At 31.3% G+C, this 13,608-nt stretch overlaps 1 protein-coding gene across 1 annotated transcript in view; it reads left to right on the top strand.

Moving 5' to 3' along the window:
- Window positions 1–13,608, top strand: part of sli (slit guidance ligand) — a 193,050-nt gene that overhangs the window by 13,076 nt on the left and 166,366 nt on the right. Inside the window, exon 3 of the mRNA XM_080146074.1 lies at window positions 12,921–12,997. Within this exon, the coding sequence (XP_080002200.1) occupies window positions 12,921–12,997 (77 nt within the window). The remainder of the gene's footprint in view (window positions 1–12,920; window positions 12,998–13,608) is intronic.

Genomic DNA, 13,608 nt, shown 5'->3' on the forward strand with positions numbered 1-13,608 from the left:
TTTTTGATAATGAATTAAAAATTGTTGATTGATTTTATCATTTCTCATAATACTTAACTGTTTTTATCATGTCTTAATAGGGCATAAGTCAAATTTTATCATTTTGATTATTTTTAATTTAAAAATCCTGAATATATAACTTAAATATTAAGGTTTCTGTCCGTTAATATCTAGCTAACCACTGAATCGATCGGGTTCTCCATTTTGGGTTAGCTTTATAAGTCCCTAAAGGCTTGGAGAGCAACTGCTAGTTATATTTAACTTACAAACGTTCAATTTATAGACTAAAATTGTCGAAAAGTTAAGACAGTTTTTTAGCTAGTTTTATTCAACCAATCAAAATCAAATAAAAGTACCCAAAGTTTTTGGGCAAATGAAAGAGTATAAAACTTTGGGTACCACAAATAAATTTATAGTCTAATGCCCCTACCTGAATTTCTCGACACCTTTCTCTATCTTCCATTGTTTCAATAAAATCTTTATGCAATTTAATTTTCTATCTTGGCCTTGACTAACACTCAGGAATACAGGGAAACAACAATGACAATTAAATTAATGTACATCCCCAATGATGATAGACAAAATTATTCTTTCTGTAGATTACAATTAGTGGTTGAAACGTTTAAACAATCAAACTAATAAACCAACCAATCAAACTCAAAGTTCATAAGCCAACGAATAAGAACACGTTATTATAAGATTTTGGGGACTAGTATAATAAACAGCCCATTGTCCCCACTCTCTTTGCCTTGACCAACACTCAGGGCTACAGGGATATAACAATAATTGACTAATTGTACTCCACATAATTTCAAATTTTGATTTTTTGGGTTGAGTATATATTGGGGGCAATACCCCATCTCTTATTTTCAGTTTGTGAATAACATGAATTTACAAATAAACACATACAATCAAATCAGAAAGAGTAGCTCAAGTCATGTAGCTTTTCGCAGTAAGAAAAACACATTACTCAATAAAGGGCAAAATATTAAATCACACACCTATACAAACACACACACACACACATACATACATGCACAAGTAACAACAGGGAGTTAGGAATTATAAGTTCTCAGTTATTTATTCCTTTATTCGTGATAAATTTTGTCCACAGGGAAGGGCACTAAACAAATACAAGAGAAATATAACCATTCAATCATATTACAAAGGGGGAGGTCATTTTCTAGTAAATTCCGTAAAGGTGTGTGTGTTATAAGGCCTAAAAATAGTAGTAGAACGATAAGGTGCTCTATATATTTGTATTCCCTATTGAATAGAACAATAGGGAGCACCTTATCGTTCTACTACTATTTTTAGGCCTTATAACACACACACCTTTACACACCTTTACGGAATTTACTAGAAAATGACCTCCCCCTTTGTACCCACTTCTGGCTCCTATTTAAGATAGAAGTCTGATTTTTTGCGTAAAGATTCCTATGTCTTGTCTAAAACTCATTTTATGTTAATTTTACTGTAGTTGAGATGCATTGAGATAGTTTTCTTGGCTGGTAATAAAGATATACGTCTGAAACTTCTTGTGAAGATTCTTACTAATATCTCCATATGGCTTCAAAACCGATTATTATCCGGTGAATTAGAACCGGTTCTCAGCAATACTAAAAATTTATGTATAGCATCGTATTATATCCAGTTTTCTACTAATATAAATATGTATTATCATAAGTTTAAAACGAGTTTTTCAGCCCGTGCGTTTGAAATCTCGGGGCTAAAAAACTTGTTTAATCTTAAAATTGTACATTTCTATAACCGCGGAAAACTGTTTATAATACTATGCGATAAATAACTATTAATATACAGAACAAGACTCATTTTTCTGTGAAAAACAGTAAATATTTTGTATATCTAACTAACAGGACTCACTTTTAACACCTTTCCTTTTCATTTTTTCAAGATTGAGAAGGAGAAAGAGAGATAGAGAGAGAAAAAACGAAAAAATAAAATACATATATCTGAGTATAATTTTTTATAAATCAGGTTTTTAAAGAAAAAAAAGATTCTAAATAAATCGTTATCATTTATTAAGTTTTATTATACTATTACATAATTCTTTATAATTGTATAGATAATTCTTATAAGATAAAGTCATATTTGGGCTCTGTAATTTGTCTTTCTTTCGTGCTTAAATTTATTATGAAATTATATTTTATGATTTGAATCTATAAGTTAGTACAGCTTTTGTATATGCGTTAAGGCTTAAAGGATCTCTAAAATGATGGTCTCCAAAAGGCTTGTCTGTCTGTTAGTCCCACTTTTTGAAATTTTGCATATACGTTTTTTTCTTGGGGGGGGGGGGGGGGTTTAAAATTTATTAGAAAATTATTTCCAGTATCGCTTCGAAACCGATTAATATCCGGTGGATTAGAACCAGTTCTCATCTATACTGAAAAATGTATAGCATCATATTAGAGGATCTTTTCCAAGGATAGTAAAATATAAATCATACAATCAATACCATATTATATCATATTTTTTCATATTATTATCCGCGGACAGCTGTCTATAATACGATGTGACAAGTAACTATTATAGCATTGTTCCATTATAGAACATGCAAATTAAACTTCGCTTTTATATACGTTGATTGATGATATCCTTGTTTAAGTTTTAAAACATAAGGTGAAAATGCATACAACAAAACAAGCACAATTTTATCCATGAGTTGCAGCAGTAATCTTTCAAACAACAGTTAACTTTAATACAGTAAAGGCAGGATCTTATAATGAATTTAGTGTATTGCAATCAATCAAATAAACATAAATACAGAAAGATAGCAGACATTATTTACACTAGTACCCAAAGTTTTATCTTATTCGTTGGCTGAATTACTTTTGATACTATGAACTTTGATTGGTTTGATATAGTAGTGACCAAACTTTTCAACCAACACTTTAATATATAAATGAAGGGTTGATTATATTTTAAACATTGGGGATGTATGTACATACACCTATATTTATCGTCCATTGTCTTATCCCTTAAAATTCTCAATATAAATTTTGATTATCTGCGTCAAGTTTTGATTGGATGGTGATAGATGGATGGACGGACAGACAGACGGACGAACGGACAGACATACAGACGGACGGACGGACGGACGGACGGACGGACGGACAGACAGACAGACAGACATACAGACAGACAGACAGACAGACGAACGGACAGACGGACAGACGGACAGACGGACAGACGGACAGACGGACAGACAGACAGACAGACAGACAGACAGAAAATATAGACGGACGGACATACGGGCTAAGAGACGGAGAGTCAGACGGAGGGACAGTTGGACAGACAGACTGACAGACAGACAAACAGACGGGCTGACATATAGACGGACGGACATACGGGCTAAGAGACGGAGAGACAGACGGACGGACAGTTGGAAGGAAAGACGGACGGACGAACGGACATACCCTAATAGTAGAAAAGCATCGTTTTTAAAACTTGTAAGTTTAAAATGAAGCTGCTTGGTTTTACTATAATCAATTTCTAAACTCTTTAAAAGTTAATTTTCAACAAAGTTTTTAGAAGTAAAAATACTCAGGGATCTAAAGGGATAAGACAATGGCCGACAAATTGATGTAATTCCTCAATGGTGATACACAAAAATACTCCTTCTGTAGATTACAATTAGGGGTTGAAACGTTGAAACTAACCAATCAAAAATCATTAAAAGTCCCATAGTTGTTCAGCCAACAAATAAAAAACGTCATTATTATAAAACTTTGGGGACTAGTGTAATAAACAGTCCAATATCCCCACCCTCCCTGAAAAATACTGCCAGGTGCAAAGTAGAAATAAGGTTGCAATTTTTTTTATATTTCCAGAAGTGTCGCTACTCTACAATTCTTTAGGGTTCATACGTTTTTCCTTTATATAAATTTATTTTTAATGCTAGGGCAAGGGAATGTTTAGAGAGGGAGGAGACATTGCACTGTTAATTATACTGATCCCCAAAGTTTAAATTTAATAATTTAAATCTAAAGTAAAAAGAATTTTGTTCAATATAATTGGAGGTGTACATCAATGTATCGTCAATTTTCTTATTCATATGTACCATATACATTATTTATTAATATAATATTTCTTCGCTTTTTTGGAGTTAGCAGAACTTGTTTTTATATCTATGCATAAAGATTTTTGCCAATTTTCGATGATTTTCGGATAGTCATTTTATTGGCTTTTAAAGTGTCTTTTTATTTTAAAATAAAACTCATTAAATTGTTACATCATTTATTGTCAAAATAAAACAATAAATTAAAAAGTCCATAAAAATTATTATTGTTTCCTTAATGGCTCTGAATTTGATTAATTTCCGCTGGATTGAAACCGGTTATAAGCCATACTAAAATTTCTTTTTTTAAGACTACCTTATTTTAGAGATGCTACACTTGTATATAGTGCCAGATCATCATAAGAATCATAGATTTGAAAATCAATTCATAAGACTTTTTAACAATTAAAATTTCTCAAAATAGATCTACGAAACAGTAGATTTATAAACTATTGATGGGGCAGTCCTTCCCAAATTTGTTTTTAGGGGGTGTTAACACCCCTCTTTTGCGCGCTAATGAACGTCAAATTTTACTTTCTGAATAATTTTCGGTTAGATGGATTCGTGACATGCTTATCTATAGGTAAGCATGGAAAGGAACAGGTATTAATTAAAAACTAATAAGAGAACAGAAAAGACAAAAACCTGCCCTTAATAAATATAAATAATCGTTTATTATAAAAGCGGTTGCGCCCCTATCGTCTAGTAGCTATGCAATAGGGGCTTAGCTTCAAACCTAAACGTCTATGTGCATTATAATTGGAACTAATTTAGCCTAAAACTCTATTAAGACATATATGAAGCTATTCTGAAAAACTTAAATCAATAAAAATCTCAAATTCCCAGATATTTTCCCTCAAACGTAAAATCCTTACTACTTTATAGTTAGACTAGTTGCTTCGTTCCTAACCTCTAGGGGGGTGGGCGGCGGAGGTCAGGAAAATAGCTTAAAACCACCCTATGACACAAAAACAGGCTTTCTTAAAGTACAACTTATTCTGACGAGCTAATTTTGAGATCTTAAGCTTCAAACAAAAAATCTTACTGCTTTATAGTAAAGATATCCCTCCTTTGTTATCTACATGACTTTTTACTTTATCAGATATGATTTTTCATCATGGCAATTAATTCATAATAGTTTTAGCATTTTAAATAAGAAACAAGAACAAGGACAATCAATCTCAACATGTAAAGTAGTAAGATTTTTTTGTTTTTAGCAAACCGCTGAACCTATATTTCTCCTTTAAAGTGAAGCTTCTTATAGGTCCAGGCAATGTTTTGAAATATTTTGGGGGATGGTCGACCTCTACCCCTCCCCCTCAACTTCAATGGCCCTTGAGGGTTCTAGGGGCTTATCAGCTAGTTATATAATTTAGAAGTTAAAAAAAAACAAGCTGACTTTATTTTTGTTGAAGAAAAAAAACAGAGAAGTATTATACATTTCAAAGGCATAAAAGACTGCTAACGAAAATAAAATTTAAAACTAAGAATAAGAAATTAGCCCAAAAATGTAATTATTTAAAAACATTTATCAATGCTAATTAAAATCATTTTCAGAGATAAAATAAAGGATTTGACTTTTTTGGATAAAAAAAATTCAAGAGAAAAAACGACAGTAGATTGTAGTACATTTTAACAAGAAATAAACAGTAGATTTTTATCCTAGTATAGAAAGTAATAAAGTTTTTAAATTGATCACAAAGATCTCGCTAACCACTGATTCTCATTTTTAAGGAAGCTTTCCATACGTCACGGGATGCTTTTATGCTTTTTTATTTAAAGTCTTTGAATTGAAAGTTCCTACACTATTTTTTTGACGAATTTACTGATTAGGGATCTATATAATATTATTTAAAAACACAGATTAAATATCATTTTAGGGTATTTAATAGTTATTTCTCGCATCGTATTATAAACGGCTTTCCGCGGATATAGAATGTACAATTATGAGATTAAAACTAGTTTTTTTAGCCCCGAGGTGCCGAATGCACGGGCTAAAAAAACTGGTTTTAATCTTATGATTGTACATTTTTATATTCGTAGAAAGCTGGATATAATACGATGTTAGACATAGTTTTTTCGTATGGATGAGAACCGGTTCCTATCCACCGGATTAAATGAATACGAGAAAACCTTTATTTACCTATCGCTGTTTTCCTGTTCTGACAGCAAAAATAAATTGGATGACCAAAAAATCTGCAGCGCTTCATTAATCCTTTTGAACCAGGTAGGGAATGGACATTAGACTGTAAATTATACTAGTACCCAAAGTTTTATAAAAACTATAAACATTCGTTGGCTATTACTCCCCAAAGTATTATAAGAACATTTTCTTATTCGTTGACTTAACTTCTTTTGGAACTTTAGTGAATTTTAAATGGTTGATTCGTTAAGTTGAGTGTTCAAACGTTTCAATCACTAATTTTAATCTATAGAAGTGGTAATTTGTGCGACATCATTAGGGATGTACTTTAATTTATTGACAATTGTCTTATCACTTTAGATCCCTGATTTTTCTATCTTCAAATTATCTGCCCCTGTCCCATGGTTGGTTAGAGTAGGTGTCGAAGGACAAGTTTATGGCAAAGCAAAAGTCAATTTAGACCTCCCCTTAAAACTACCAAAAAAATAACAGTAAAAGAGTGAAGCTTTTCAAAAATTTTTGATCTAAAAGGATAAGGCAATGGCCTGAAACTTGATATACTCCCCCAATGATGATACAAACTCACCACTAATGTAGATTAAATTTATTGGTTCAAACGATTAAACACTCAACATAATGAAACATTTAATTAAAATTAACTAAAGCCCCCAAAGTTGTTCAGCCAACGAATAAGAAAATTTTATTATAAAAATTTGGGGAGTAGTGTAATAGACAAACCATTGTCCCCTTTCTCTCTGGCTGTTATGTCAGGTGGATGCAATTTTGTATAAACATGCGATGTGTCAATTTTTGGTGCAAAATTTTTGTTGTTTGCATTGCGGTACAAACTCTACAAAGACAGGGAGGGAGTAGACAATGGGCTGTTTATTACACTGGTCCCCAAAGTTTTATTACATTTTTATTAATGTTTTCTCCTTCGTTGGCTAACAACTTTGGGGACTTTAATTAAATTTTGATGGATTGATTCATTAAGTTGAATGTCCAAACGTTTTAACTACTATTTGTAATCTACAGAAGGGGTAATTTTGAGTATCATCATTGGTGATATACAAAAAAATTATTGGCCATTGTCCTATTCCTTAGATCCATGGATACTCACTCTACAAAGACATGTCATTGTCAAGCTAGAACTGGGGTTAGGCTTCCTGAAAAAATCACATTGTACAGCAGGGATCTCAAGGGATAAGACAAATTGGCTCAAAAACTTTGGGTACTTTTATAAAATCATGCCTGGTCAGTATCCAAATTGGTTGGTTCAAAATTACCAGTGTCCAAACTTTTCTACCAATAATTTTAAATTATAGAAAGGCTAATTTTGTTTTTCATAATTGGGATGTACAGCAATTTGTCTTTCATTGTCTTATCCCTTAAGATCCTTGGATATTCTAGATTGCATAAAAACAAGGATGACAACATCCATAAAAGCGAAGCACTGAAACGGTAGGACAAACGGACATTAACACTTGTATAGTGTTAGAACTTAATTATCATAATATAAATTTATAAGAGTCAAAGCAAAATTGTAAGTAAATTTGTTGAAAAAGATCTTGATACAGGATAATTTTTTATGGACATACTTACATTTTTAGGACATGATTATAGAGTTGCTTCGCTTATTACATTATACTTTGTTGTCCCAGGAATCAATATACCAAAAATCAGATCAATCCGATGATTAGATCACATAAAAATTTGTTGTTAAAAAAGTGAAAAAATCAACATGTTTAAAATGGACGTACCATTTTAGTAATGATTACGGAGTTGCTACGCTTTCTAAATCGTACCTAAAGGAATCACCATGCAAAATTTGAAATCGATAGGACAATTCTAACATGCCTAAATTAACGGAAATAGCTATCCGTTACGGACGTACGGACGGACCGACCCCAATTATAGAAAAGCTTCGCTTTTAAAAAGTTATTGGTTTAAGTTTTCAACGAGTTGTATGACAAATTGTTTGACTTTAATTAACTTGTAAAATAAATCCTGTTTACTTTTTAAACAAGGACAGTTACATTCAACTGTAGCAAAAAAGGTTTTAGGCTATTTTCTCTTGCTTTTTCTGAACCCATAAAGACTAGGGGCGGATCGCTAATAGAAAAAGACGATAAACAAAATTATCACTTCAGTCGATTGAAATTATTTTTGAAAAAGTTTAGACACAACTTGTATAGAATTAACCAATCAAAATTCTGTAAAAGTACATCCAACGAATAAGATAATGTGGTAATAAAACTTTAGGTACCAGTGTTATTAACTTCCAATGTACCCTCCCTTCCTGTAAAAAAAAATCACTTACAAACTAACGAACAGACAGACTTTTAGAGAAGCTGCAATTCCATTACTTTTTAGAAATCCATTTTGTGTAAATCTTATGCCTAACATTTATTGCTTTAAGTGTCGAGATTCAAATTATTTCATAGTTATGGATAAAACATTTTAAAATCTGCTTTAAATTTTAAAATATAACTTTTTGCCTCTAACTTTTCTGCTAATCGAACATAATATAAAAAAAATTTCCTTATTGATAACAAATCCAACTAATAAGAAAGGATGCATAAATAATACACTTAAGTGATTATTTTTTTTATTTTCTTTGCTTAAAATGTTTTATCTTTTTTGTTAAATGTTTTCTTTATTCAACTTCTTCTGTTTTTGGTTACAATTTAATTTTAAACCCAGGCAAATAGGGATAAATTTCAGGGGGGGGGGGGGGACTTTATGATAACGTTTTCTTATTCGTTGACTTAACAACTTTGGGGGACTTTAATGATTTTTGATTGGTTGGTTTTTAAGTTAAGTGTTCTAACGTTTCAACCACTCATTGTATTTTACAGAAAGGGTAATTTTGTGAATCGTCATTGGGGATGTACAATCAATTTATCTTACATTGTCTTATCCCTTTAGATCTCTGCCTTTATCCTTTTTAAAATATCAAGATGACTATTCAAAAACAAAATGATAATTTAAATTTTTGGACTTTTTACTATATAATTAAAATGTATAATTCCCAAAAAGAGTTTTCTAATGAATACTAATTTTTATAAGTGCATTAAGGACGGAGGGGACAATGGGCTGTAGTTGATCATGGTACCCTCTTTTCTGGCTTAAAACTTTTATTACAACATTGGTGCTTTCAAAATAGTAGTTTCAAAACTTTTTAGCAGTTTAATGAATTTTGTATTTCAAATTGGGGAAGTATTAGTATATCAAATTATCATCCATTATCTTATCCCTCAAGATAATTCATGCTTACATTTATTTTATCCCCAAAATGTCCAGATTAGTGTAATTTTGTTCCACTGTGGTGCGGATGCAAATGTCCAGATTATTGTAATTTTGTCACATTGTGATGCAGATGCAAATGTCCAGATTATTATAGTTTTGTCCCACTGTGATGCAGATGCAAATGTCCAGATTATTATAGTTTTATCCCACTGTGGTGCAGATGCTAATGTCCAGATTCTTGTAATTTTATTCTACTGTGGTGTAGATTAAAATGTCCAAACTATTATAATTTTGTCCCACTGTAATGCAAATGAAAATGTCCAGATTATTGTACTTTTGTCCCACTGTGGTGCAGATGCAATAAATCAAGAAAGAAATTATGAAGGCTTTCATGCTTTACAACCAATATTTGTAAAATTTTTAAATATAATTTTTAGAAATATTTGCTATCGAATTGTACAATTACATAATACCTATTTTTCCTTTAGCATTTTAAATAGTTTTATAAACATCCAATCTCATTTGGTAGTTTAATAACTTTTGGTGTTTTTAAAATCTTGATTGGTTGGTCCAAACTAGCAGTGTCCAACCTTTTTAACAAATAATGGTAATCATTAAATCAATTTATCCCCAAAATAAGCAATAGTGACAAGTTTCATAACAATAATACATTTCTTTCATGCATTTTTAAGTATTGTCCCTCTTGAATTAACGTTATGACGTACGACAATTGTCTTTTTCATGGTTATAGAGTAGCGGCAATCCTTAAATTAATGCATTTAATTTATGTTGTTTTCAATGAACTGCTCAATATCTTTTTACATAATGCAAACATTGCCTGATACAGCCTTTAACAACCTTTTATCATATTTTAAGGTGCACTTCACAAAAATTTTTTTTTTATAATTTATCCAAAGATGGTTAACAATAGATGAAAAGTCAGGTAGCTAGGGGCGTGAAAGAAGTGGTTTAGTCCAGAGAGAGAGGGAACATTAGACTGTTTATTACACTAGTCCCAATGTTTCATAATGTAGTTTTCTTATTCTTTGGCATTACAACTTTGGGGACTTAAGTGAATTTTGATTGGTTGGTTCATTAAGTTGAGTATCCAAACGTTTTAACCACTAATTGTCATCTACAGAAAGAGTAATTTTGTGTATCAATGGTGATGTAAATCAATTTCTCGGCCATTGTCCTTAGATCCTTGTAAAATAGGCTTCAAATCCTAATTCATGGGGCTAGGACGCCCAATCAAAACAAAATAGATTTACGATTCTGTTAAGTTTTTTATTTAATTTTCTCCTATATATTAGCTACCTATCTATCTCAAAACTAAAAGAATAACTTCCTTTTAAGACATTGAACCAAAAAAGCAAATTGTAAGTGTGCCATAAACGTGTTTTGTATCTGTTTAAAATCATTTTAACGAGGTAATTGTATGGGTCATATCAGAGTAAATGCAGCTTAAAGCTGAGATTTTATGGATAAGAAAATAGATGATAAAAAAATATACATCCAATACATTTCGTGGATGAAAACTGGTTCAAAAGTTTGTACTTCCATGTGTGTAACCAACAACTGAATAAATTAGAAAAAATACTCATAAAGGTTTCGATATTTTGGGGACTTTTTATATCTGCCCCCCCCCCCCCCCCCCCATTATAATTCTATATTTTTTTTCTCGTTACCTAAACCTTATTCCTGCGATGCCTCTAAAAAGATATGAGAAATTTAATATTCTAACAGGGAGGAAGGGGACATTAGACTGTTAATTACTGTAGTCCCCAAAGTTATATATATTCTTATTTATTGGCTTATTAACTTTGTGGACTTTAGTTGAATTTTCATTGGTTGTTTCATTAAGTTGAGCGTTCAAACGTTTCAGATGCAATCTACAGAAGAGGCAATGTTATTTAACATCATTTTAGATAAACATAAATTATGTTTCCATTGTCTTATCCCTTAATATCCCTGAATTTTAAGGTATGCAATGCAAATGAACTAAATGAAGTCGGGGGCTGACAGATTTACATTTGTCCTCAAAATTATGCGTTCTCATTTTTAAAGACGCAGCTTTTCTAAATTTAGGATAGGTCTGTTTGTCTGTAATGGATAGCTTTGACTGTTTATTAAGACCTGTTAGAATCATCCTGTTGATTTGAACCAGCATTTAAGGATCTAGAGGGATGATAAATCAATACATAATTATACCCAATGATCGATTATAAACAAAATAATCCAATCCCTTTAGATTGAATTTAATAATTTATTCGTTAAAAGATTTAGAACCAATTAATTGAAATTCAATAAAAATCTCCCAAAGTTTTTTTAGCAAACTAATAAGAAAACGTGGTTATAAAACTATGGGTACCGGTGAAATTTATGATCCTATGTCCCCTTCCTTTTTCAAGAAAAAGTTTGTTCTTGTTGAAATGCATAATTTGAAATGTATTTTTGAAGCTAATTAGAAAAAAGTCAACTTTATGACAAGTTTCAACAATATTTTTGCAAATTAAACACAAAAAATATAGAATTTAATCAGTAAAAGTTCAAAGATCACTTGAATGAAATTATTTTGATATTTTAATCAAAACATGGATTAAGTAATTATTTACAAATTGCGCGTTTTTTTTGTTGATTTTAAATTTGAATTTGCATTTTTTAATCCCTATTGATAAAATATAATTTTATTAAAACAAAAATAATTAATAAAATTTATATTAGATACAAAAAATATATTTCAATAATTATAAACCATTTTAGAATTTTTGCATAAAAAACAGTAAAGTGATTTAATATTTTTCTGTTCTAAAAAGAACGGGAAAGAAGGGTACATTTGTCTGCAATGAAATAATACTGGTACCCAAAGTTTTATAGCCATGTCATCTTATTCGTTGGCTCAAAAACTTTTGATACTCCTATTGCATTTTGATTGGTTAGTTCCGAACAAGTTGTTTTTAAACCCACTAACTAATATTTTTAAGCCAATCCGCGATTGTGGCTTAACACGTAGCGCATCCGCTCGTCGCCGGGGAGGTAATAGGTTCGAATCTCAGGCCGACACCGCGTCATAACTAAAGACATTTAAAAAGGTTCTTACTGCTGCAATGTCTGGTGCGCGACATAAATAGTAAAAGTAGGGGGAATGTCTTAGCCCATAAACAGGCGCAACTCACTACCATGCACTTCTCAGACAGAGGTCGTGCAATCAAAGGGTTGGTTGTTTGATGTATGTTACTTAACCTAATATCCTTGAATGTTAGAGTATCGCATCCCATTGCACGTGGATGATGCTCTAGATTCTCTAGATGATCACTTAAATTGATGGAGAATCCCGCCCTTACTAGGTAATGGTAAATATTTTTAAGCTACATACCTGGTAATTTTGTTGATCATAATCTCCCTTTAAATCCCTGAACCTAATGTGACTGTATATTCTGACTGGCCTCTAGGAGTAACACAGTGGACTGTTCCAACGCTGGCCTTACCAAGCTGCCTGAATTTATTCCAAGAGATACTGTCAAACTGTAAGTACTAGTTTTATTATTATTAGCGAAGCTACTCTATAATTCCAAATATCCGTCCGTCTGTCCAACACTGGCCTTACCAAGCTGCCTGAATTTATACCAAGAGATACTGTCAAACTGTAAGTACTAGTTTTATTATTATTAGCGAAGCTACTCTATAATTCCAAATATCCGTCCGTAGTAAAATTTTAAACATCTTATAGTGCCTAATAAAAAATGACGTCATTCAATACAAATTACCGATGTTAGGCCAGTATACATTTTACCGTTGGTCAATTACGATGTATATACTGGCCTATATCATTGGTAATTTGTATTGTATGACGTCATTTTTATTAGGCACTATACATTCGATAGGGTTTGTATATGTCTGTATAAGAAAAAACAGTATTTTTTAGAGGCAAAATTCTTCATGTATACTTGTTTATATTTTTAATCTAGTGTTATATATGCTAACAAAAAGATTATGAATTATTTTAATTTTTACAAAATTATATTAATCTTTTTTATAAAGAGAAAAATCTATTAATAGAATTTAAATTTCTAATTAATTTTTGCAAAATAAATGTTTATTTTTGGATGGACAACACAATTAAAATTTAAATTAACCT

The sequence above is a fragment of the Acartia tonsa genome, chromosome 13 (assembly GCF_053477335.1).
Source record: "Acartia tonsa isolate MP-2025a chromosome 13, ASM5347733v1, whole genome shotgun sequence".
NCBI classification, from domain to species: domain Eukaryota; kingdom Metazoa; phylum Arthropoda; class Copepoda; order Calanoida; family Acartiidae; genus Acartia; species Acartia tonsa.